This window comes from Tyto alba, unplaced genomic scaffold (assembly GCF_018691265.1).
Source record: "Tyto alba isolate M040663 unplaced genomic scaffold, T.alba_DEE_v4.0 Super-Scaffold_21, whole genome shotgun sequence".
NCBI lineage: Eukaryota > Metazoa > Chordata > Aves > Strigiformes > Tytonidae > Tyto > Tyto alba.
The window spans coordinates 3,070,746-3,096,121 of record NW_024881295.1 but is presented as its reverse complement, the minus strand read 5'-3'; the positions used below and the strand labels follow the sequence as shown (position 1 = coordinate 3,096,121).

General features: G+C 39.1%; 1 protein-coding gene across 1 annotated transcript in view; it reads left to right on the top strand.

Annotated features, from left to right (window-relative positions):
* The window catches only part of ANO2 (anoctamin 2), a 193,628-nt gene that overhangs the window by 162,060 nt on the left and 6,192 nt on the right, over positions 1-25,376 (top strand). Inside the window, exons 20-23 of the mRNA XM_032995065.2 lie at positions 6,041-6,189; positions 18,922-19,074; positions 19,182-19,234; positions 20,959-21,140. Coding sequence (XP_032850956.2) covers positions 6,041-6,189; positions 18,922-19,074; positions 19,182-19,234; positions 20,959-21,140 — 537 coding nt within the window. The remainder of the gene's footprint in view (positions 1-6,040; positions 6,190-18,921; positions 19,075-19,181; positions 19,235-20,958; positions 21,141-25,376) is intronic.

Below are 25,376 nucleotides of genomic sequence, written 5' to 3'. Positions count from 1 at the left end.
AGGATATCGCTGTCTTCATTGGGTCCTTGTTCTGTTTTCTGGTGTCTACTTTTGCACAGGCTATGCACTGTGGTGAACCGTCCTCCCATGGCAGAAAGATAGATCAATCTTTTCTATCTCTATTTTCAGCAGCTGCATTTATTTTTCCCTTGCCTTGTGTTTCTTCGAAGGGAATGAGAGTCGGACTGAGTAACACAGATTCTTCCATTGGTTCCCTGTATTTTCACTGAGGGCTGAGGACAAGTGCTGCAATCAACCTGCAGAGGCAGAAGGGGCTATCAGAAACAGTGATTTGTTCTTTAGAATCTGGAACTGTTCTCTGTATGTCTGTGACATGGAAGTATCTCTCTGCTAAGTTATATGATGACCCAGATCAAAAGAGTTTTCTTCTTTATTGAAATCTCAGGATTTCAGGATTATTTTCAAAAAACCTTTTGATTTCATTCACCATAAAACCCAAGACTTTTTAATTGCTTTGCAGAAGATCACAAAGCCTTAGTCCCGTTCACTGTCTCTTCCCCTCAAAAAAGAATACTACCAAGTAGATGATAGATTGAGTTTGTAAGAAAGAGCAATCCATTATATCTCTAGTCCCCTAAATGTTGTCACAACTGGGAACCATCATTCAATGTCTTTGTTCTGGCTTATCCACAGTCAGTGCTGGCTGAGGAGTTATGGAATTAAACTTCAGAGGGCAAACCTGCATTGTTCAGGGTCATTGGGACACATCCTTGCTTTGTCCTTCAATGTTTCTGGAGAAACTGCTGCACAGCTATGACAAAGGTGACTTGCTGGTCTTCTAAACCTTTCTGTGATTTCTTTTTCAATTTCTACACCCAAGAATGTTAAAACAGCTAGGTAAATGCAACAACATTTGAATTATGGAAAGCAAAGCCCTCTTGAATTGAAACGTGTGTCCTGTGGGAAATGTGTGGAATTCACAAGTTTAACAGATGTAAATATGCTACAGTTCACTCAGATGTGTCACATACCATAACTCTTTCACTGTTGCCACAGGAATTGACCCTAAAAGGCTGCAGGGCTTGTGCGCCTTAACCTACAGTTCCTTTAAGACTCCTTTCCTTCAGTTCAGTTTTTCTGAATGTATTGAAAAAAATCCATGTGGTTATTTTATTACTCTCTGTCTTTGACCTTGGTGATAAACCCTTAGGGTGAAATCCTGGCCCTACTGAAGTCAATGGCAAAACTCCCACTGACTTTAGCAGTGCCATGATTTTGGCCTTTTTATTCAGTATCAGTTTCCATCATTTACTTCAAAATGCACTGAAATATGCTGGATGAGAATACCAAGAGTTAATAAAATCAGTTTAAAGGCACCCTTTCATAGATGTTACCTTTGATGTCACTTTTCACCTTTAAAAAATTATTATTAATAAATGGGGTATTTTTTTGCTTTTAAAATTTTTTTCCTGGTTTTTGTTGTTGTTTTCTTCTTTCTGAGTAATCAATAAATCCCAAACACAGCTGAAACTCCTGTAGAATCCAGGAGGTCTGAGTGTGCCAAGGAAGCATGACTATACCATAAATTTGTGGAACAGGATAAAGTCCTTTCATTCTCCCCCTGCCTCTTTTTTGTACCCCCCACCTGTGAATATGAGAAGGTCTTTCCTTATGTGAACAGACGGTAGGAGTATGACTGAAGAAAAGCCTGAACCTTCAGCGCTCCTTCCCCAAAGCAGCAAATATAATTACAGGCAGTCTGAGTCATGGCACTTCCTTTTATATAGACACAAGTGCTCCAGCTACTCAACCTAATAGTCTTTTCTGTCTAGGTTTCTCCCTGTACCCTTTTCTATCATGCTACAAAAGAAAAAGAATCAGCTGGAAGGATAACCTTAAAAACCACCTGATATAAATAGTCATTCATCCCTGGCAAATGGATTCTAGGGGTTTTCTGTCTTTACATGTAGAGTCTCCCCTTATATGTCTGTTCTAGCAAGTATTGCCTTGCAATACTTCAAATCCAGTTCTTGTTGACTGTCACAGGGGATCTGTCTTTGCGGTACCCAAGGGCATTTGTTAACTGAGAGTCTTGAGAAATTAGTAAACTGATCCTCAGTTCCAATCTTGCTGGCAAGCTCTGGTGGAGATGCATCGTGAGGACTGCACAGTCACCAAAGACACAAAGACTTGCACCAACAAAATTATTTTCCTGCATCTGTCCTATTTCAATGGCCCCTGAGGTGTCCTGCCTCTCCAGCCTCTATACATTCCACTGTCTCACTCCACAAATTTCTCATTTTTCCCAAGTCATCATCACATCTTCCTCTAGATCCCCCAAATTTTGCTACTCCTTTTTACTGTATAAATAGAGCAACTGTTGAGTCATTTATTTTTTTTAAAAGGTGTCTTCATGTAAGTGCACCATGTGCTTGTAGTCCAGCCAGGATCACTTTGGTTTCGATTTTTCTTCTCTTTTCCTCGTCTTTTTTTCTCAAAACCTTGTGGGTTCTTCAGGGGTGGGTCATTTTCCTGTAGTGATTTTATGTTTTCTTCAGATGCTGATTACCTTGCATAGTGCGATGTTTATTGGTTATATTAGGAATTCTGAAGAGCATAATTAAACCATGTTCCCACCTCTTATCTAACACAACAGTTTGGTGCAAATCCCTTGTAAGAAACTACAGCATCATTTTAACATGTCTAGGCATAGTCTTCTGACAAAAAACTGTTCTTCATTTTCTTTCTCCCTGATCCTAAATTCATTCTCCTTTCATGCTATTTAGTCTCCTTAAGAGTGTATCTTGTTTTCTGATATTTGCTGGCAAAAAAGATGAGAAATAATGGCTGTTCTACAGTTCTACAGTTTTCTCTGTTTGTCCAGATTCATATGGCTACTAGTGAGGTCATGAAACTTTGCTGCCTGTGCCTCCTCAGCACAAAGCTTCTCGGAGATGCATCCTGAACAGGCAAACCTTCCTCTTTTGAACCGGTGGAGCTGCCTGGCATGTAGAAATCAGAAGCTGAAATAGCTCTTGATTATAATAGTCTGTCAATTTTGTTTGATCTAAGTAATTAAAAAACAGATTTCACACAAGTGCATTTAAGAAGCTTACTCAGTTTTAATAACACAATCATATGTGCTGCCATAGAGTTCTGCAAAACTCATTTTCATTGCCCTACTGCTGGATAGCTGGAGAATAACACCGTGAAAATCCCTGTTCTCTATTCCTTTAACTTTCTGACACATTTCTGTTTGGTCTCAAACTTCACATGCTTGGATGTGACACAAAGGTACACATTTTGTGGAAAATTTGAAAGAATTAGTTTGGCTTTCTTTCAGTTAGTTGATCCTTTCAAAACTTACATAAAAATAAAAATAAGAACATTCTTCAAAGCTTAACTCAAAATGGTTATAGGTGCCACTCCTCATGCCTGGCTTATAGATAACCAGATGAAAAGTTTAAAAATATTCGGAGTAACTGAGCCCTGGATTTAGTGTATTCCCAAATAAACATTAAAAACAACAACTATTGTTTTAGTTACTGGGTTCTCAGGGGAGTTATGTGTATGCATTAAACTCCATAACTTGACTCCATGGTGCTATAACCAGAGGATTAGATCACACATGTACAGACTTCACATCTAAACACACCCAAATTTTATCTCAGCTGCTGCACAGTGACAGCGAGATGCTCTTCAATCTCATCTGCCCATGGAAATGTGAGGGACATTTATAGCTCATATCATTTTATGGGAACAGAAATCAACACTGTCTTGAACTTATTGTTCGCTGTCCTCTGAGAGTCCCTCACATTAGAAAATTAATTGGGATACTCCGGAAGAGCATCCTGGGAATTCTCTGATTGTTTTAAATCCTGACCCCAGTCTCCTACCCTCCAAATACTACATCACCTCTGTCACAGGCAGGTTCCCTTGATGGCCATAAAAGCAGAGGGGGAGGAAAGGACATTTTAGTGTCTTGGAATGGCTGAGTTTGCATGATGTAGGAGGTAATGTCTTTGTAAGGATCCATCTAATTCTTTATTTTGAAGTATTTTAAATCTCCCCATACTTTTATTAAAACTATGTAAACTGAATGTTCCGGGTACTGAAAGTATTTGGTTGGCCCAAATATATCTGGATATTGCCAAAGTACTGAGGATGTTACTATCCATCTTACAAGCTACATCTTAGGTGTACCTGGAGCAAAACTGGAGTTGATTCGTTGATTTTTGCAGCTTTGTGATTGTGGGCCTGATAGGACCTGATGCAATCTAGATTTGTTTTAAGAGTGTGCCAGTCCCCATTTCCTCTGTACTGGTGATGAAATCGAATGGGTCCTGTAAACACTGGTCAGTGTAGAAATTCTGTAGCCACTGTGGTCATTCCCAAGCTGCTATAGAGCCTTGTGCTATGTGGTGACACAATATTCCTGTGTGGTTCAGTGTATATTCGGGAACAAAGCGACAAACCTACCCAGCAAAGCATTTAGTGTTGTTTGCCAGCTAGCTCTGCCCTGCTATTTAGGTTAGGGTCTGAGAAAGTGGTTCTGCTTAACTGGTGGTGCAAAGGAAAACCCCTACTATTTCCCCATACGCTCCTGTCTCCAGGCCACATACCTCTAGTTCAAAGGATTTATCACAGGCTGTGGCAGAAAAAATTGTGGGAGAGCCCTGCTTACAGTACTGGCAACACATCACTAGAATTAGTCTGGATTTTCACTCACATGGCACATATGTGAACAAATATAAAGTAAAGTTGTGCATATTTGTGAAAGACAAAGTTCATCTGCAAAATGAAGACATAATAAGTGTAAATCTTGATGTTTTATGCTAATTCAACTGCATTTCACTTCCTTGATTTTGAAGAAATATCTCATTCTATTGCATTTTTCCACGAGAATTTATCAATGTGTAAAATAGCATGAAGTTTTTGATGCATGTGCATTTAAAATGTTGGCTGTGGGGGGCACAGGGAATACTTTGCTCTTATTTTAGAGATGGATTCATTTTACTCTGGGATTATACTACTTAAGAAATTAATATATTTGTCAATGTCATGAAATATGTATCTCCATCTCAGTGGGAAGGTAATTGATACTACTATTCCTACTGAGGTCCAAATAAATATTTGCACAAATAATTGTTCACCCATGTGAGTAATTTATAGTCTGGCCAAAATGGATAATGTTATTGTAAAACACGGTCAATATGACCTTCAGTTACTTCCCCTTTAAGGCTCCACAAGCAGAATCTTTTTTTGTCTGTTTAGATAAACTCAGGTACATGTGCTTGTGACAAGAGAGTACTGGAACCTGAAGAGCTTCAGGTGTTTTCCGGTGGCCATAGCACTGGCTTTAAGTCAATAATATTCATTTTTAGTGTCCTAAGGGGCTTTGGAACTAACAGTATCTTGGAGAGACTTTTTTTTTTTTTTTTTTTTGGTGTGGTGGATTTATTATACTCATTTACTTTTGCTCTGAAAAACAGCAGTTTTTCTGTTAAAATGTCCATCAGGTTTAGGAATCAGTACATTCTTGCACTCTCTTTGTTTGGCAACATGTCTAGCCATTTTGACCTTAAAAGTAAACTATAATAGAAGTTCCCAGGTTTCATGCGATAGAAAAGCACACCTGTGTTAGATAAGTGGTATGCCGTATGAAGGTATCACATTACCTTCTGGTATTTTGTTTGTTTCTTTCTTAAGGGATAGGTACTCATTGTGTTGGTTTTGAGAGTATTACTTAATATTATTTAGGTCCAAAGTGCTTGAGCTTCAACAAAATGCCCATTCAACACATACCCACAGAGAAATACTTGTTAAAAAGTCCTGGGTTCTGGTCCATTTTAAGTGTTATGCTGTTGTAACTTTCATCCTGACACAGGAACTGCTGTCCCCAGCAGCTTGTCACCTGGCAATAAGCAGCACCAGAACTTCAGAGTATGGTATAAACTAAGCCTATGGGGCACTAAAGTAATGTGGTATACATTTTGCGTTGCTGTGCAAAGACTTGGGTCAAATCTTGTAAGAAAAAAAAAAAAAAAGTCTTTGTTTGATCTGAACTTTTGTTCCTCAGGAAGCTAAAGAAGTTGTTCAGGAAGCTGAAGGATGAAAGAACTGAGCCAAAGGAAATCGACACCAACCAACCAAAGGACCCTCAGCAATGGGATCTTGACTATAGCTTGGAACCTTTCACTGGGCTGACTCCAGAATACATGGAAATGAGTAGGTTTTCTGAACTTCCTTTCCCTTTCTGCAATAACCGTAGCTTTACATAGGACCAATCACTGTATATCATATGATTGTATGTCATAAATTAATATGCTAAAAGGGGAAAAACCCCAAAACACTTGTAGTTTGCAGAAATTACATGCAAGACAGCAGGGCTATGAGACTACCACATTACTAGCATAGTAACAATGATGAGTCCTAGTATCTGTTATACTGTGTGAGTCCAGTGTTCCCAGCTGAGACAAGTGCATAGAAACCATTCAGCCACAAAATCACAAAATAGCTAAGGTTGGAAGGGACCTCTGGAGATCATCTAATCCAACAGCCTGCTCAAAGCAGGGGCAGACAGAACAGGTTGCTCAGGGACTTGTCCAATTGTCCAGTTGGGTTTTGAATATTTCCAGGGATGGAGACTCTACAATTTCTCTGTGCAACTTGTCGCAGTATTTGATCACTCTTAGAATAAATTTTTTTTTTTTTTTATGTTTAAATTTCATTTCCTGTATTTCAGTTTGTGCCCGTTGACTCTTGTCCTTTCACTGGGCACCACTGAGAAGAGCCTAGCTCTGTCTTTAATCCATTCAAGAGGTATTTGAACACATCTGTAAGATCCTCCTGATCCTTCTCTTCTAGTGGTACAACAATCCCAACTCTCTCAGCTTCAACTTGTACATCAGGTCCTCCAATCCCTTAATCATTTTGGTGGCTCTCTACTGGATTCACTGCAATATATCCATGTCTGTCTTCTACTGGGGAGCATAGAACAGGAAAGAGCACTCCAGCTGTGGTCACAGCAGTGCTGAGTGGAGGGGAAGGATCCTCTCTCTTGACCTGCTGGCAATGCTCTTCCTAATGCACCCCAGAGGGCTCTTGGCCTTCTTTGTAGCTATGGCACATTGCTCGTTTAACATGCTGTCCACCAGGTCAACCAGGCCCTTTTTTGCAAAGTTTCTTCCCAGCTAGTTAGTTCCTAGTGTCTCCAAGTGCTTGGGGTTATTCCTCCCCAGGAGCAAGACTTTGCATTTTCCTTTGTTGAATTTTGTGAGATTCTTCTTGGACCATTTCTCCAGCCTGTTGAGGTCCTTCTCAATGTCACCACAACTGTCTGGTATAACCCCTCCCAAAATTAAACTCACTCATTAATATTTCAAATGTAGTAAAAATATGTAGATTCCAAAATATAAATGTGTGTTTTCTCATAGAAGTAAATTACCCTTTACAACAGAAAACAGCAGGAATATTTTTTCAGATGACTTAATTAATGACTGAACATTACATGACATTGAATCACGTACACAGCATTCCCAGTGATGCTTAAATTAAAATCCCCACACATATACAACAGGAGAGAACCTTCAGCCTTAAGAGCTTCTCAGTCAGCTGAAAGACAGTGGAATGGAAAGTTGTTATTCCCACTTTACTCATGGAGATCTGCAGCATGTAAGTATTGTGTTGGCTGCACTGTCTAAGGAAATCTAGGGCACACTTAGGAATTATATCTCAATCTCTCACCTTTCATACCAGTTCTTTATCTGGCACGTTCTCTAGTTTTTTTTTTTTTAATTGCATGCATCACCCTGCTGGAGTGACTGACAACACTTGTGGTGTGCACTGCCAGACATTTAGTCATCTTTCAGACCCATGTAAAGTAGGAGCAACTCTTAAAGTCAACAGTATTTTAATTTTGTAAAGCTGGTGCCAGCCACGTGGATGTCATCAATGGGTTTGTATGTGCTTGCTGTTTTGCACAATTACTTACATTGCTGCTAAACTATGGCAGAGATCAGTACTTTTCCAAGGTTGCTCCACAGTTTGTTTCTCCACATTAGAGGAGGTAAGTATGTTGGTGGAAACCCAGGTGGAACTGGGAGCAATTCTTTCTTGAAGTGGCAAGATGTCACCTGTTATATGTTTGTTAACCCCACTTTCATGTCAAGTAGACAGCAGTTCCTGATTTCTAAGTGGGATCCAGGATCTGGATCTTCTTCTTTGCAGAAATGCCTCCTCAAGATGCATTGTCTATCAGAGAGGAACTGTATGCACTATTTATTTTCTGGAAGTCTGGATTGCTGACATCTTAGTGACTTGATCCATCATCTGCATATCACTAAAAACTCTCTGATTTAGGATCTGAGGTCAGTGTGGCCATTGTAAGTCATCTGAGATGCAGCATTCAAGAAAGAAATTTTAAAGCACTGAGTTTGTTCAAATAAAATATCATTAATAATTTATTTGCATTTTAACACATTTGGCACAGTGCTATTGTCCTGAGTACTTATAATTTGGAAGTTTGGTCCCTTTGTCATCTTGATTGCACTTTGCTCGAGAGAAAATGTAGGTCCATTGTCCAGAGTTGTGCTCATACTTATGAAATTATGTGTGAAATTCTGAGTACAATATCTGTCCTGTATAAATGGATGCAGAGAGCAAACCCAGCAACTAGACATTTTTGGTATAATTCTACTTTGTAAGGAATCCTCTATTGCTTCCTCTCAGCTTTCACTGAGATCATTCGATCACACTCATCTCCATGCATCCACTTACACTCATCCGCTACTCCAGCAGGAGCAGGACAAACACTGGGATAAAGGAGTACACTACAGATTAATTACCTGAGGACAAATATCAAGTATCTGATAGAGAATTCCAAAGTGAAATATATACATGCCTTCTTTCTTATTCCAATGTGTGTTTGTTATAAACTCCAAGGAGTATCTCTATGCCTCAACAGAACCCAGGAGGACAAAGGTACAAAGAATAGCCAAATAACTCAGTCTTGCAGCCCTGGCATACAATCCAACATTGGCTGTCCTCAGGGAAATGAACCTGAGAGGAAGCAGCACACAGGGATGTTAGAGAGTAAGAGGCCAGGCTCTTCACACCAGATGCAAATCAAAATTGCAGTGTAGCTGCCTCATGAGTAGACCCTGGAGAGGCAGGGAAGGAGAAAGGTGGAATGGTATGGGTGGGGGAGGAGGAAGGAGAGAAATAATCTAGGCAAACCCAAGCTTTAGGGCATAAAAGTATTCAGGAGAGAACCACAGCTTGTCAATGGGCATGTTATCTAAAACCAGACATCTGTTAAATATTGTATATGACAACTCCTGTTTTAACAAACCACTATTCTCAAAACACCTGAAGGAGAATGCATTCTATGACAAAAAAAAAAGTGAATGCCATGTTTGGTTTATCTCTCCCTATAGAAATAGTTATATTGATGTGCAGATATAATTTATAATATATATTATAAATGCATATATGGAATTTATAGAATGAGAGATTTATGTTAATATATAAATATGTAATTTTATATGAGATATTTGATATAAAGGCAGTTATGGGAATCTCTTTTATGGATATGTTTATGGATCTGAATCTTGCCTTCTGTAGTGCCATTAAGTTGACATAAAGAAACTCTTACCTGCCATCATCTCTCTCTCAATTGTTTCAACTCACCTTAGGATCTGGGTGTGTGTTGCAGCCTCTACTACCTTATCCCCTTCTGCACATGACAATACTCGGTTGAAAAATTCTCCTTTAGGCTTGAATTTTTCCATGCATTACTTCAGGCAAGATGATTTTTCCTCCTGGAAACTTTAAGCAAATTTCTTTGCAATTTTTAAGTTCAACAATGTTGAAAAAAATATAGATGTTTCGCCTTGTAAACATTTTCATATGTTTTTATGCTCAAGCATAACTCAGAAATGTCTGCACTTTAACACCCAAAATTTCCTGGTTAGTTAGTTCTCTCTAAGGACAAGGACCCTTAGTTATTTGTAATAAACAAACAGAATAAATACAACTGTTTATAAATATTTAATTTCTTGTCCTTGCACATCTGTGGTGGTTGATCTTATTCATTCTGGGAGATAGAGCATGTGATTGGCTGCAGCATGAATGGGTAATTACAGTGGAAGACACTGGCAGGATAAGGAGGAGCAAGACTTCTTCCCAGTTATAGTTATAGTTGTTATAGTTATAGTTATAGTTATAGTTAGTTATAGTTGTTATAATTATAGTTATAGTTATAGTTATAGTTGTTATAAAGCCAGAGACTGCTGAGTATGCTCTGTGACAATCAGGAACTGTAGCTGACTGTTACAGAAGCAGGATGGAGGCTTGAGTGTGTTATGAACTACAATGTCCCAAACATTATATACTGGTGCTTTCTCCTAATTGTCGTTGGACCTAATGCAGAGAAGCCAGATGTGGGAGGAAACTCTTTCCACTCTCTGTTTCCTGTGGCAAACTCCCATTGAATCTGAGAGGATGCTCTCACCCTGATTCGAGATGTCTGTGTAGGGGATCACCCTTGACTCACTGACATGGACACCACTTAGATGCAGAGGTCTGCCTTGTTGGAATAACTTTTAGTATCAGTGTCTATGATACTGATGTTATAAATAACTGGACATTAAGCCTGTATTTTAGATTAATCCCTTATGCCTAGATCATAAACAATGTTGTGTGTCTCATCCTGCAGTCGTTGAGGGACAATTAGATAGAAGTCCTGAAAATCAATGGATTAATTGCTAAGCTAAACATGTCTTTACAACAGGAGAATTATCTTCTCAAGTGAAGAGACTAGCTCACTGAGCCTTGTAGTGTGCCACAGCGAGCAATGCCCTGTCTGTGGGATTCCAGGCAAATGTGCAGCAAATGAAACCCAAGATGCTCCTCCTGAGCCTGCTTGTTGCCCCAGGTCCATACCATTGCGTTCAGCTGCCAGGTCCACTGTGGAGTGACTCAGACCACCCACACTGGTAGGAAGCACTTCATGCAGCTCAGCACTGAACCTGTCAGATAGGATTGTTGTAAAGGGCATCAAGCTGAAATGGTGAGGCAAGAGGCGGTTACACATCTTATTTGCCTGTTTTTCTAAATTTGATTTGAGAAGGGGAAGGAAGGGAAACAATGCAGCAAGTGCAGAGGAAGATTGTTGGGTTTTTTTCCCCTGAATTGCTTAAAAAGACAGAATGATTGGGATGTAAGAAGAGTTATGATACTAAGGAGAAGATGGAAATCTGACTGCTCTTTCAGAACTTAGCTCTTAATTTTCACACTAATTTACTCAGTCAAGCTCCCACTGATATCAGTGGTTATCTGCTTAACCAGGAATGAAGCCGAATAAGAAACCGTAGGCTAGGCTTACTGTAGACTTTGGGTTCCCCATCCACATGATGATGAGGTTTCATGCAGAAACAGGCATGGACAGATTATGTATCCATGTGTGAATATTCACTACATTCAGGTTTCTCCTGCCAGGATGCTCCTACTTTTAAGGATGGGTGACATCTTTAAGATGTGATGTCAAGACTGGAGGCAGCCAGGGCTGCAGTGGTTATGCACTAGTGGAGTTCACAGTCCTGAGGGACATGGGTCAAGCAAAGAGCAAAGTCAGGACCCTGAATTTTAGGAAATCAAAATTCCAGCTGTTCAAAGAATTAGACAATAGGACCCCCTGGGAAACTGCCCTCAGAGACGAGGGAGCAGAACAGAGCTTCCAGATCTTTAAGGATGCTTTCCATGGAGCTCAAGAGCTCTCAGTGCCCAAGTATAATAAATCAGGAAAGGAAGGCAAGAGACCAACATGGCTGAGACAAGACCTGCTGGTTAAAATAAAGAGCAAGAAGGAAATGCACTGGCAGTGGAAGCAGGGACATGTGTCATGGGAAGAGTATAGGGATGCTGCCCGGTTGATAAAGGATGGGCTCAGGAACCTGGAGCTGAACTTGGCAAGGGATATAAGGATAATAAGAAGGGCTTCTACAGGCACGTCATCCAGAAAGACAAAGAAAGCGTACCCCCCTTGATGAACAAGACTGGCAAACTGGTAAGAATGGATGAGGAGAAGGCTGATGTACTCAAGAAAATTTTTGCCTCAGTCTTCACTGATAATCTGTCTTCCCACACCTCTCAAGTGTATGAACCTCAGGATGGGGACAGGGGGGAGCACAGTCTCTCCCACTGTAAAAGACGATGAGGTTCATGACTACCTGAGGAACCTGAACATACATACTTCTATTGGACCCGATGAGATGCATGCCAGAGTCCTGAGGGAATTGGCTGATATAGTTGCCAAGCCACTCTCCGTGATATTTGAAAAGTCATGGCAGTCAGGTGAAGTCTCTGGTGACTGGAAAAAGGAAAACATTGCACTAATTTTTAAAAAGGGTAGAAAGGAGGATCCTGGGAGCTACTGACTTCTCAGCCTCACCTTGCCTGGGAAGATGATGGAACAGAACAGATCCTCCTAGAAGCTATGCTAAGGCACATGGAGGACAGGGAGTTGATTCATGACAACCAGCATGGTTTCACCAAGGGTAAGTCCTGCTTGACCAACCTAGTGGCCTTCGATGGTGGAGTGATTACATCAGTGGACAAGCAAAAATCTTCAGATGTCATCTATCTGGACTTCTCTAAGGCCTTTGACACAGTTTCCCACAACATCTTACTCTCTAAATTGGAGAGATATGGATTTGATGGGTGGACTGCTTAGTGGATGAGGTACTGCTTGGATCGTCACATCCAGAGAGTAATGGTCAATGACTCCATGTCCAGATGGAGATTGATGACAAGTGATGTCCCTCAGGCATCCATATTGGAACCAGTCCTGTTTAATATCTTCATCAATGACACAGTGGTATCCAGTGCACACTCAGAAAGTTTGCAGATGACACCCAACTGAGTGATATGGTTGACATGCTTGAGAGAAGGGATGTGATTCAGAAGAACCTGGACAAGCTCAAAAAGTGGGCCCATGTGAACCTCATGAGGTTCAACAAGGCCAAGTGCAAGGTCTTGCACCTGAGTTGGGGCAACCCCCACTACCAATATAGGCTGGGGATAAAGTGAGTGAGAGCACCCCGGTGGAAAAGGACTGGGGGTTCTGGTAGATTAAAAGCTGGACACAAGCCAGCAATGTGTGCTTGCAGCCCAGAAAGCCAACCATAACCTGGGCTGAATCATAAGAAGCGTGACCAGCAGGTCGAGAGAAGTGATTCTGGCCCTCTACTCTTCTCTCGTGAGACCCATCCTGGAGTACTGTGTCTAGCTCTGAGCTCCCCAGCATAAGAAAGACATGGACCTGCTTGAGCAGGTCCAGAGGAGGCCATGAAGATGATCAGGGGGCTGGAGCACCTCTCCTATGAAGACAGACTGGGAGAGGTTGTTCAGCCTGGAGAAGAGAAGGCGCTGGGGAGACCTTATTATGGCCTTTCAGTACTTAAAGGGGGCTCTTGTGACAGGACAAGGGGTAATGGTTTTAAACAAAAAGAGAGTAGATTTAGACTAGATATATGGAAGAAATTTTTTACAAAGAGCATGATGAAACACTGGCACAGGGTGCCCAGAGAGGTGGTAGATGCCCCATCCCTGGAAACACTCAAGGTCAGGTTGCGTGGGGCTCTGAGGAAGCTGGTCTAGTTGAAGATGTCACTGCTCATTGCAGTAGGGGTTGGACTAGACCTTCCAAAAAATTCTATGATTCTATGATTTAGTTTTAAGGTAAAAGTCATATATAAATCTAAAAAAAGAGAAAATGTAAGAAGGTAAAATCCAGTCTACAAGTTGAACAGACTTCCATTGACTTCAGTGGCATTTTACAGATCCCAGTAGTGTGGGAGGAAGAGGCCAACACAATACCATGGCAAATATACTCTTAAGTTTTCCTTTTGGGAAAGCTTTTTGGGGTCATTTCTTCAGTAAGCTGAACTCTGATTTCAGTCAGCAGACTGTACTGAACTTCTTTCTTGAACAGGCCTTGTCAGTCAATAGCATGTCTGTACATAGTTTTGATTTGCACCAGTGAAATTGCTGATGACTGTTTGTTTCGATATTATTAACTGGTATATATTTATATTTTTTAGCAGACACTCTTCAGCAGAGACATTCTTAATGTTCCTAAGTGATCCGAAAATTTTGCTCAAGGAATCCTGAAACATAAATTGTCGCTGTTAACATGTGTCAAAGTTGTCATTAGTACATCCTGTTTCTAAAACTGTGCAATGACTTTTAACCCAGTCCAAAACACCAGATCACATGAATTCCCAAAGTAGGTAGCCTGTATAGAAGTTTCCACATCCAGCTGATAGCAAGTTTGCAACATGTGTAACTAGCCTGCAGTGATAGTAGTTGGCAAGAAATTGATGTCTAGAGTAGCAATAAACATTGCTAGTAAAACAAACTTTATGAAATTGACTCCAAAGCCACACAAGGGTGCATGTGAATGCGTGAAATTGATACCACTACTGTTTTCTTGAGAAGAAACTGACATCAGCAATGACTTTCAGATTCTTACTTCATTAGGTCTTCACTTCTCCAGTCTAACCCCTTTAAGAGTCTGAGGTTCATGGGGAAATTAATTGGAAACATTTTTTTCACAAAGAGAAATAATATTAAAGGATTTCATTATCCAACTTCTGTAAAAATCAATGGCAAAATTCCCTTTTGAATTGTAAGAAGAAAATTATCATCTTCAATGTTTGTAGCTACCAATTACCATAAGGATTAATCTTAGAGGTTTAGAAGAATTTCCCCTAAAGCAGGAAAAAACATCAAAAAGGCAATGTGTGAGGCAGCAAAAGAAAAAAAAAAAAAAAAAAGAAAAAAGAATAACTGCAAAGCAACCTGCATTTTTCTATAATCTCTATAATGAGGATGGATTTGAAAATACCAATTTAGCTTGTTGTGTATAGGCTTGTTGCATACATTTATTACCAAAGAGTAGTAAATTACCAGTTTTCCTTATTTTCCCTTATTTTCTCAACCAGGATCGGCTATATATTGAAAAGTTTCTTTCTAGGACTTTGAAAGTCACTTAGCACAGGAATGATTACTTCCACTAACACATGATTCTATGACAGATACTATTGATACAGAAGTAAGGAAAAAAAGCAAGGTCGTCATAAAAAATTACTTTGTCTTAGGTTAGTTTTTGATGTAAAAGATACTAGGGTTACTCACACTACTCACTGTGCAATTCTGGTAGAACCTGAGTGATATTCACTGTGGAAGGTTTTCTTCTGTATCCTTTACACAAGAACACTAGCCAGCACTCTCCAGATCCATAATTTAAAAGCCTTGATCTGTGCTTTTAATCATAGTTTGGAGGCCAGAGTTAGAGGGACAGTGTGTGCCATGTCTTTGTTGGGGCTGCACTCTCCAGATCCATAATTTAAAAGCCTTGATCTGTGCTTTTAATCATAATTTGGAGACTAGAGTTAGAGGGACAGTGTGTGCCATGTCTTTTTTGCGGCTGGGCTCTGTTCAGGCCCTGTGCACAGAGGAACAGCTTCTGTGAAAAGTGGACTTCTGAGAAATGCTGTGGTCTGAGAGACTTCCCTTGATGCTGTTTGTCTTTTATAGTTTTTGTCTTGGAGCCCAGCCAGCTTAATCCTGGATGAGATGTTGTAGAAGTGGCATCAGGTGTTGAGAATCTCATGTCCTGGCTCTGAGGCCTTTGCCTCTTTCCTGCTTAAGTCAGGCAGTAAACATGACTTGTTCTGAGCACCAATAGTATGTGCTTTGGGTTTTTACTATCAGAAATAGAGTGTACGTCACTGACATTTAGTCTCCCGCTTTGATGCCCCAGGAGAAGCCTTTATTTCCCATGTCCTAGACTTCCCTTCATACAGAACCTTCAATCATTTTGTTCATTAGCTTGGGACGTGAGGCTGGGTGATGTTTATCTCTGTTGTCTCCAGGCTGGCCTAACAGCCAAGTAGGAAAGCTATAAAAGAGGCTGGATGTCCAGAGTTTCAACTCCTGGCACAGGTCTCTTTAGCCTTTTGCCTCAAAGCACAGAAAAATAATCCCCTAAATCAGGTAAGGCTCCCATGTGGGGTCATAGAGTAGTACGTGAACACTGGGAGAGCTTCTTATGGAGACCTAGTGGCATAAGTGTGAATGTAAAAGGAATATTCCAGGGTTGCCATCAAGTCCTCCAGCCAAAAATACGGTGTCTTGGTGTCAGCTGTCCTTGATGGCACAGTTTTTGCGAGTGCCCTAAAAGTATTGTAAATGTTTCCACTGTCACTGGACAGGAGTCCACAGAACTCCAGAATGCTATGACTAGATTGCTTCTGAGACCTGAACTGTATAGCAGGGATTCTTCTCTTTTTAATCCAAGCAGTTTTGCTGACATATTTGCTTCTACGAATACTGACTGAACTAAACAAGTTCACAGACTGCTTGTTTTGAATGATTGTTTTCTAGTTTAGTATACAAGAATATCTAAGTTATGGCATGCTTGGTTTTGTTTTGTTTTGCTTTTTGTCTGCTTTTTGCATCATTCACACTTTCATAAGAAGGAGGCTAAAAGATTGAAGAGATTTCAAGATGGCCACACAAACACTTCTGGTGTAGAGTTTACTATGAAGACATATTTACACAACTGTCCAGAAGTCCTTTGCATACTTTGAACATTCTTTGATGAACTTGAAAAAAAATTAAACTGCATTTTCCCAGGCAATGAATAAAGGGGCTGCAAACAACATCAAAGCAAATGTGTGTGTGGTTTATACTTAAAGCATTGCAAATACCTCTTTCTTTTTTTTTTTTTTTTTTTTTTTTAACAGAAACCTCCCAGCTCTACTCCTGCTAAATTCACTTAAAGCCAAATAAGGCATATTTTGGTGCTATGTATTTTTCTAAGCATTTCACAGTTTTTTGGGACATTATTCTAACATCTGTTTTTATTTCCTTGTTAATTCCTTTTCCTGACTCCGAACCTAAAATATTCAGGAAAGTATGATTTCAAGGATAGGATGTTTGTATGCTTTGAAAAAGCTCCATCTTAGAGTTTGTTAAGATATACTCTTTATCTCAAAGCAGAACAATGAGAATGAAAATCAGAAGGCCATATATATAATGCAGAGCGAATACTTTAATGTGCAAATATACTGTCACTGAGAAGAGAAAAGCAGGAATGTCAGTCAGAAGACTTTCAATCTGCACACAAAACATGATGCGTTGAAGAGAAGGTCCTGGAGAAAGCTGTTTTAGGCTGTGACAACAGTGCCTAAGGAAAGGATTTTAAAGTAAACAGTCGTGCTATGTAAACCCCCAATTTTCACAACTGCAAGAGATTCCTCCCATAGTGGAGAAAGAACTTATACAGGGATTTAACCAAAAAAAGAAGCTACAATAAATCAGGCCTCATATGCACCAACCCTTTTTCTATACTACTATTTATTTAATTCTGAAGTGTAAATCACAGTTAGATTTATTAGTTTAATCTTACTGGGATTACTGCCTTTGCATTTGGGCAGCATGCTTTTTGGTCTCTTTCCTCTTCTTCTACTCCTCATTAGTTTTCTGTGGTAACAAACCTCCCTCCCTTCCCTAAAATATTACTTTAAAATAATGTAACATTTTTACAAGGAAATGATCCAGTCTCAGAAGTAACATTCACCACTGATGCCTCCTACTTTCCATGGAAGACACTTTTAGGCAATTTGTTAATTCCTCAGCACCTTGGAGGAAAAAAGTCAACCCTTTTCAGACTCTGTTTGTGCCCAAATTAAATTTATTCATATGAGGTAGATACTGAAGTGCCATTGAAAGAAGGGGGAATTAAGGATATTCTGCCCACCTGAAAACTGGAGAATCTTGCTTGGTGGTTTTCTGCTACATTATTCCAAGCATCTCTAGATCACTGAGACTTATCAGAAAACCACAGTTGTGTCAGCATTGTGCTTTTGCAGGGTGATATTGGTTCCTTAGCTACTTAGAAGGTATTTTGTTTGCATCTGCATTTGTCTTGGTCATCCTATGCCCTAGGAAAGAAGCATAATTCACTCAGAAAATGATGTGGTCTTTTTGTTTATATCATTATACTGTGGATGCTGAGCTGAATTTTGTGGTTCTAGGAGTCTAGTACTGGGAACAAGATGATACAAAATGTGCCATCTACTTCAAAGTGAGAAGGTTTTCTTCGGTTTGTTGGTTGGCTGTTTTTTTCCCCTGTGGAAACATTCAGGCCTATTAGTTGTGTATCTGTTCTATCAAGCACGGAGAACTCAGGAGGTCTGTACTTCATTTCAATACTGCTTGTTCTTTAGGACCAGTGGACTAGTGTCATCTTTCTCCCAAACTACTTTACCCAAATTGCAAACCCAGGGGGAAAAAAAAAAAAAAACAAAAACAAAAAACAATATGACTCTCATTTGCTAGGACTTCAAGAGGAAGATTTCTAACTTTGGAGGATATCAGTGGCACAGGGAGGGATGAAAATGCTATATGATACTACAGGCTTATGCATCCACAAAGATACGTATTTTGTTCCTGCTCTTAGATTGCCACCCAGTTTTCTGAAGGAAGCTGGGAAGAAACACTGACATCTTGTAGATTTTCTCCTCTTGTTTGTTTGTGTATCATTTTCCTTACAGGCAAAAGGTTGGTGAAGAGCAGGACAGTCTTAATCAGTTAATTATGTAAAAATGCAGAAGAATACACCTCGAGCCCTTTGTGCTTTATTAAATGTATTATTTACTTTGGCTTGTGTTTGTGCTAGAGACTAGAAGCATTATTAGAAATATTCATAAAGCACAGTGACAAACCTTTCTTTCAGTAGCCTGGTTTTGTGATATCTATTACTAGGACTAAAATGTGAAGTGGAATTTTATGGGTTTTGTAACCCATGAGGCTCATCAACTATTTGCTGTCAGCTGTATTTACCAGCTCCCTTCAGAAGATATCAAAAAGCATTGCATATTTCTCTTCCAGTTATCCAGTTTGGCTTTGTCACACTCTTTGTTGCCTCCTTCCCTCTGGCACCTCTCTTTGCTCTTCTGAACAACATCATAGAAGTCCGGCTAGATGCAAAAAAGTTTGTTACTGAACTGAGGAGGCCAGACACAGTAAGAGCAAAAGATATAGGTAAGTAATGGAAAAAAAAAAATACAGTGAAGACAGCACAAAACATTCAGTACAAAAGAAGAAAAATTGTAGTAGATCCATTAATAAGTTCTGTTTTTCACTTGCAGGAATTTGGTATAACATTTTGAGTGGTATTGGAAAGTTTTCAGTTATCATTAATGTAAGTATTTGGTTACACCAGTTTCTAACCGTGATCTTAGGAGCTTATATTGTCCCTCCAACATAATTTAAATGTGAAATCTAATTTTATCAATTGTAAAATCTAAATTATCCAGTTCATTATTGTGCAAGTGTCAAGCACGAGTTAATTATAAACGAGGTAACCATTCACTCATCTCATTCTCTCTACCCTTCTGTTATGTAGGACATGAAGACTAATTCTTATAAGAAGTATTTCTGTAAGAGTAGCTTTCTGTTTACATACTCCCCAAGCTACAACATCTTAATGGAAAAATATATCATAGAACAAGAATGAGTACATGAACATATATATATATATATGTTATATATATAAAATCTGGTGTACAGATATATTATGTTTATTGTTCTACATGTATTCCTTAAGTAAAATTTTCCTGTATATGCTTTAAGATAAAAAAGACTTGTATCCTAGGAGTTTAATCAATGCTATCTAGTGGGGTTCTGACCCACAGATCATAGAATCGTAGAATCATTTAGGTTGGAAAAGACCTTTAAGATCAAGTCTAACAGTAAAATACCAAAGACATCAACGCACTTTAGAAAGGTGGGTGATTGTCACTACTGAAGGGGAAACTTGTGCAGAGGTGTTATGCAATTTATTTGGTACAATAGCTTCTAGCACAAGAGCACTCTGTAGCAGTATGTATGCTATCGTTACAAATGGGAGAACTATAATGCCTCCAGAGGATCAATGTTGTTTGACCTGGGTGGAGCACTGTTCACTTATGGCTCAGCAGTTTCCAGGATTTAAGGTAGGAAATCTGTGCAGCCCTGCACATATCCATAATTTTGCTATCAGACATAGATTTCAGGTTTCCAGAACTAATCTGTGCTGGATGAGCAAAAGTCTGCAGCCTCCTCGATTTTATCTGAATACACTTGACAGATTTATGATCCTTGACTGTTTTCTGTGTCAAACAAACTCTGAACATTTTTATTTCCTTGGGATTCCATTAAAATATCAGTTAGTTACTTTTTCTTGACAGAAATGCAAATATGTTCATAACCAATTTAAAAAAAAATACTGAGTGCTCAGTTCTGCTTCTCCACCTGAATAATACTGATGCAGAAAAACTATTTAGCAAACTGTAATTTTAAATTAATCCAATGAATTCTTATTTGTATGATCTAGATACATCTGTGTCTGATTCACTTCACAATTATACCCCAGTTTTATACCAGCATGAAATCCACCAATGTCAGATGTGTAAATCCTGACGCAGAGGGGAAAATGGAGGATGACTACCTTACACTTAACTGGTTTATCTCTGATAACACTATGTAACTACACCAAATTATAGTCCAAATTATACCAGCTAGCTATTATGTCTTCTTGTAGTTGTTTTTTTGTTTTTTTTTTTTTTTTTTAAACTAGTGATAGACCTCCTAATGGCTCCAGGGATGGAAAGAGCTGGAGAAATGTACAGTACATTAATTGCTTTTGCTACTCTATCAGACGTATTCCACTTCCCTAAGTACAACCTTCCCCTGGAGAGACAGAGCAGGTTATTGTGCATTTATATAAGTATACTATCTGCACCAGGTCTGGCCATTTAAATTTCACCTTATCACCACTCTAAATTTAATTGAACATTAAAATTATCACCTGAATTAACGTAATCAGAAACACATTAGACATTCATGAAGCTGGTTTTTGGTTGTTATTTTTTTTTTTCCTCTCAGGCTTTTGTAATTGCTGTCACATCTGATTTCATTCCACGCCTTATGTATCAATATGCATATAGTCAAAATGGAACCATGCATGGCTTCATCAATCACACACTTTCATACTTCAACGTCAGTCATCTCAAGGCTGGAACGCAGCCAGAAGACTCCCTCCTTGCACATGATGTTTCATTCTGCAGGTAAAGTACTTCTAATGATAGTTTGCGTAGTCAAAGTAATTTCTTTGGGTCTTTTGTCAGACAAAGTTTTTCCAAGTGGGAACTAATAATATTTGTGCCTTTAAGGTGTTTTATGAGTACATCTTTTACAGTATTCTCATCATGTCAGAAGGCTTTTAGGTGTTGTATTTTTTGGCTTTCCAGTGCATTAAATGACAAAATAAACAAGTTAGGCAGACTTACACAAACTAAAAAAAATTCCTTTCTTTATTGAAAGACAAAACTTTCATTAAAAACAATGAGTTTTTAAAATGGACACCACTAATTAGAATCAGGCTTTCTTTTTCTTTATTAAGTTCGGTGTTTACTTAACAAGATCTGAGTTTTCAGTATTTTCTGCCCATCTTTAAAACCTGCACCATTCCCCAGCTACATGTTTTATATTTCAAATTCACCATTTCACACAGGGGAAACAAGGCTCAACTTCCTTTAAAATACGTCCAAAATGTCTAGTCCACTCCTCCCATAGTGCAGATACCTATAGCATAGTTCCAGTTTGCACGAGAAATTACTAACATAATTCTAGGGCTCTCAAAGTAACCTTGCCTTTTTATAAATATATGCAGAAATTCAAAGAGCTGTTTTAAGACAGTAAAACCCAATGCTGTTCAAAACTGAGCTCCTCAGGTCAGTGTTATATTTAACAACCTGCCTCACCTTCTTTTTGGACTCCCTTGAAATCACACTGGGATTAGCCTTTGCAATGGCAAGAAATGATCACAGAACCTGGTCTTCCATTTTCTTTGGAAGAAGAGTCTTCATTTATATGGCTTTTACTACACACAGGTCTTTAATTGGCCTCTCTTGTTTTGATGCATAATACATTTACATGTGTTCACTGTCTTTTTCTGATGCATGGCAAGGTTTTTGAATCTAGTAATCCTGATAGTTGCCATCTGAACCTGTCCTGGTTCTAAAACTAGTTTCACTTCTGTCTTTCCTGGTGACCTTTCTCAAACTCAGGCCTTTGCTCTCATGCTTTCATTGTGTGAAAACTCAGAGAACAAATTTTTGCTAAGATGCCAAAGGTGGGATTCTCAAAATCTATCACTATATTCTCTCAGCATCAGTGTCAAAACAAGGGCACAAAATCAGTTACCAAGCAGAGCAGAATGATGAGACAAATCTCACAGGTGACACTCACATACCATCTAGCATGAGATTTTCTTGCAGTACTGGTTAATTGAATGCTCAGATACTGGCAGAAAATAATGCTGATTTTGCAAATACTATCAAGTAGTGTTTTCCAGTTAGAGCTTCCAGATTCTTTCTTCTTTCCTCCCATTCACTTGAATTCTTGGTCTTTGATAAATCTGTGTTCAAAATGCAGATGGATTTCTTCATTACTAGTTCCAATGATCTCTGCATTTCTGCATATCTGATATAAAGATTTTCTTAAAGAAGAAAGGACTTTTTACACGGGCATGTAGTGATAGGACAAGAGGTGATGGCTTTACATTGAAATATGGTAGATTTAGATGAGATCTAGGGCAGAAATCCTTCCCTGTGCGGGGGGTGAGGCGCTGGCCCAGGGTGCCCAGAGCAGCTGTGGCTGCCCCCTCCCTGGAAGGGTTCAAGGCCAGGTTGGACGGGGCTGGGAGCCCCCTGGGCTGGGGGAAGGGGGCCCTGCCCGGGGCAGGGGGGGTGGAACTGGATGATCTTTAAGGTCCCTTCCAACTGAAACCATTTTATGGTTCTATGAGATTGTAATTACAGAGTAGATAGCGATAGATAACACAAATGGAACTTTTTAATGGGATTACCATTAAATTATGACTATTAGTCTCTCCTGTAAATCTACAGGAACAGTTCTCAGTGTGACATCGAAGGCTTGTAACTAAAGCTAGCTAGGATGCACATTTTTGTCTTGGTCTTCATGTTAAGTTGGGGAGAGAAAATATTTCAAATAAATCAAACATTTTGATTAAAAAAAATAAAAACCCCACAGAATTCAACTAATTTTAAGTATATACTGATTTTACCTTTCTAGAAATAAATTAATTTAGAAACAGTCACTTAAAAGCAAAGAAAGAAACTGACTTTGTAATTATGCTTTTAACAGGTGATGTAAATTGCCTTTCAGAACAGTTTACTTCTTTTCAGTGATTATATAAGGGATCATATTCTAGCTAGGTTCCTGAAGTAACTGAAAACCTCCCCTTGCTTCTAAATGACTGTACATTTCTAAATGTAAACTACGTACCTATCTCTCACAAAATCAAGGTTTTTTCCATTCTGATTTTATTAGGGAATAAGACATTTTTGCTCAAATAGCTTGAGAAGGGGTAGATGGAAGTTCTTCAATGAGGCCTACAAATCAACACCCAACTTACAGAATGTATTAAATATAATAATATAGTAATTTTAAAGAAAGAAGTCTTAAAGCTGGCATTATTCAATGTAGTTTGCTCATGTCTACCTCCTGCTCCTGTGCAAGTAAACTTTAATCATACTCAGGATCCCACTGATTTTAAGCAGGATATTTATCTCACCCAGCTATGACCTACAAAAATTATGCATCTCAGTTCCTTCACTGGAAGCAGAGTAAATCTGGAGAGAAATCTGGCCCTCTAACTCAGGCACTGCTCTTGGGATTGCCTTTGGGATGTACCTACCGTCTTACTTTGACTACAAGAGAGGCTAGATGAGTACACAGATAAGATTCTTAACTTTTAAGCAGGTAAAGAGAGAGCATATAACTCAGCACAACCATTTCCTGTTGTCAGGAACTTTGTTTAAGGAATCTCTGCTGCCTCTTGGGAGGAGGTCAGATAAGAAGTAAGGGCAGACAGAAAGGAAAAAATAGCTCTCCAGTGCTTAAAGCTGCATGCTGTGCTCTATCTGCTGCTTTGCTTGTGGCAGATAGGGTAAAACACCTTAAACCTGGGGCCTGTCCTCTTTCTTTTCTCAAAATGTTGTGTGCTGCGAGCCCTATTCCCCATTTCAGTATGTTGCTAGGGTTTATTTCTTAGTATAATGTTACATGTGAGAGTATGCAGTATCTGTACTTTCTGACAGACTTGTAAGTCTGTGAAATGCTTTTCTGCTCTCAGTTCCTAGCCCTATTTAATTTGTATTGCCAAATTAGCCTGTGTTTTCCTTCAACGGGCATCTCAGTCCCTATGGGTCTCCTACTTCACTGTGACTTTGCTAGTTTCACTTTGGTACTGTTTACCTGGTCTCAGTCTCTGGTCTCTGCTTATGGTGTCTGACTGCCAGTGTATTTGGAAATGTGTGCATAAACAACAGTGATGAAATGCACTCCTCAGATTAGCATGGATTCAACAGAGCCAAAATAAAGGGAGAAGGGAATAATCCACATTAGGTATAAAAGTGGTGTCTGCTTGATAATATCAAGTCTGTGTTTCTTTTATAAGAAAAAAGAAAACATTGATTGCAAAAAAGAAGCATATGAGTACTACCAGTCTGAATGAGAAACGACTATGAGAGCGTTTCTGTTGCATTATCAGGAAACAGTTAGGCAAAGATGTCAGCATCCAACTTCACTGTTTCTCATTATCACCCGCCTCATTTGAATCTTATCAAAATCTCAGTTTTGGACAGAACTATCACTGTGATAAAATATGGCGTATCTAGCTCATGTCCCAAGAGATAGGCAACAAACACTGTCCCTTAAGATGGAAATAAAATATGTTTTTCTGTTTCTGGCAAATACGTTGGGAACAAGATGACCTCTCTTATTCTTAGATTTCTGTGACCTCTGGAGATAAATGTGGTTACAATAAGCCTCCATTTTGCTCCTTATGGGCATTGCCAGAGATTAAGGTATCTTAAAAATAACCATAACAAGCCAGAAACAACTCTCCCACCAAACATCCAGATTACATTCTTTGAATATTTTGAGCAACATTTTCTACAATGCTACGAACTCTGTGACACTGCTTCCAAATAAACATTGCTGTAACGCCATTCTGACGCATAGCATTAGTTATAATGATTTTTTTCAGAGCAGAACAACATCTCTGTAGCTGAAGGCAAATTAAAAGCAATCCTTGCTAAGTTATGTGACATTTTTATTGGTTTAGCCCTTTTAATCTTTATAATCTGGTATGATAATGGAGTACATGAAAGCATGCTGATAACACTGAAAAGAAGCAAGCAGAATATACGGAGTCATTAAAAGGACTTTTCCCTTAACACAAGTCTGATCCAATATTCAGCAAATTTATCAAGTGT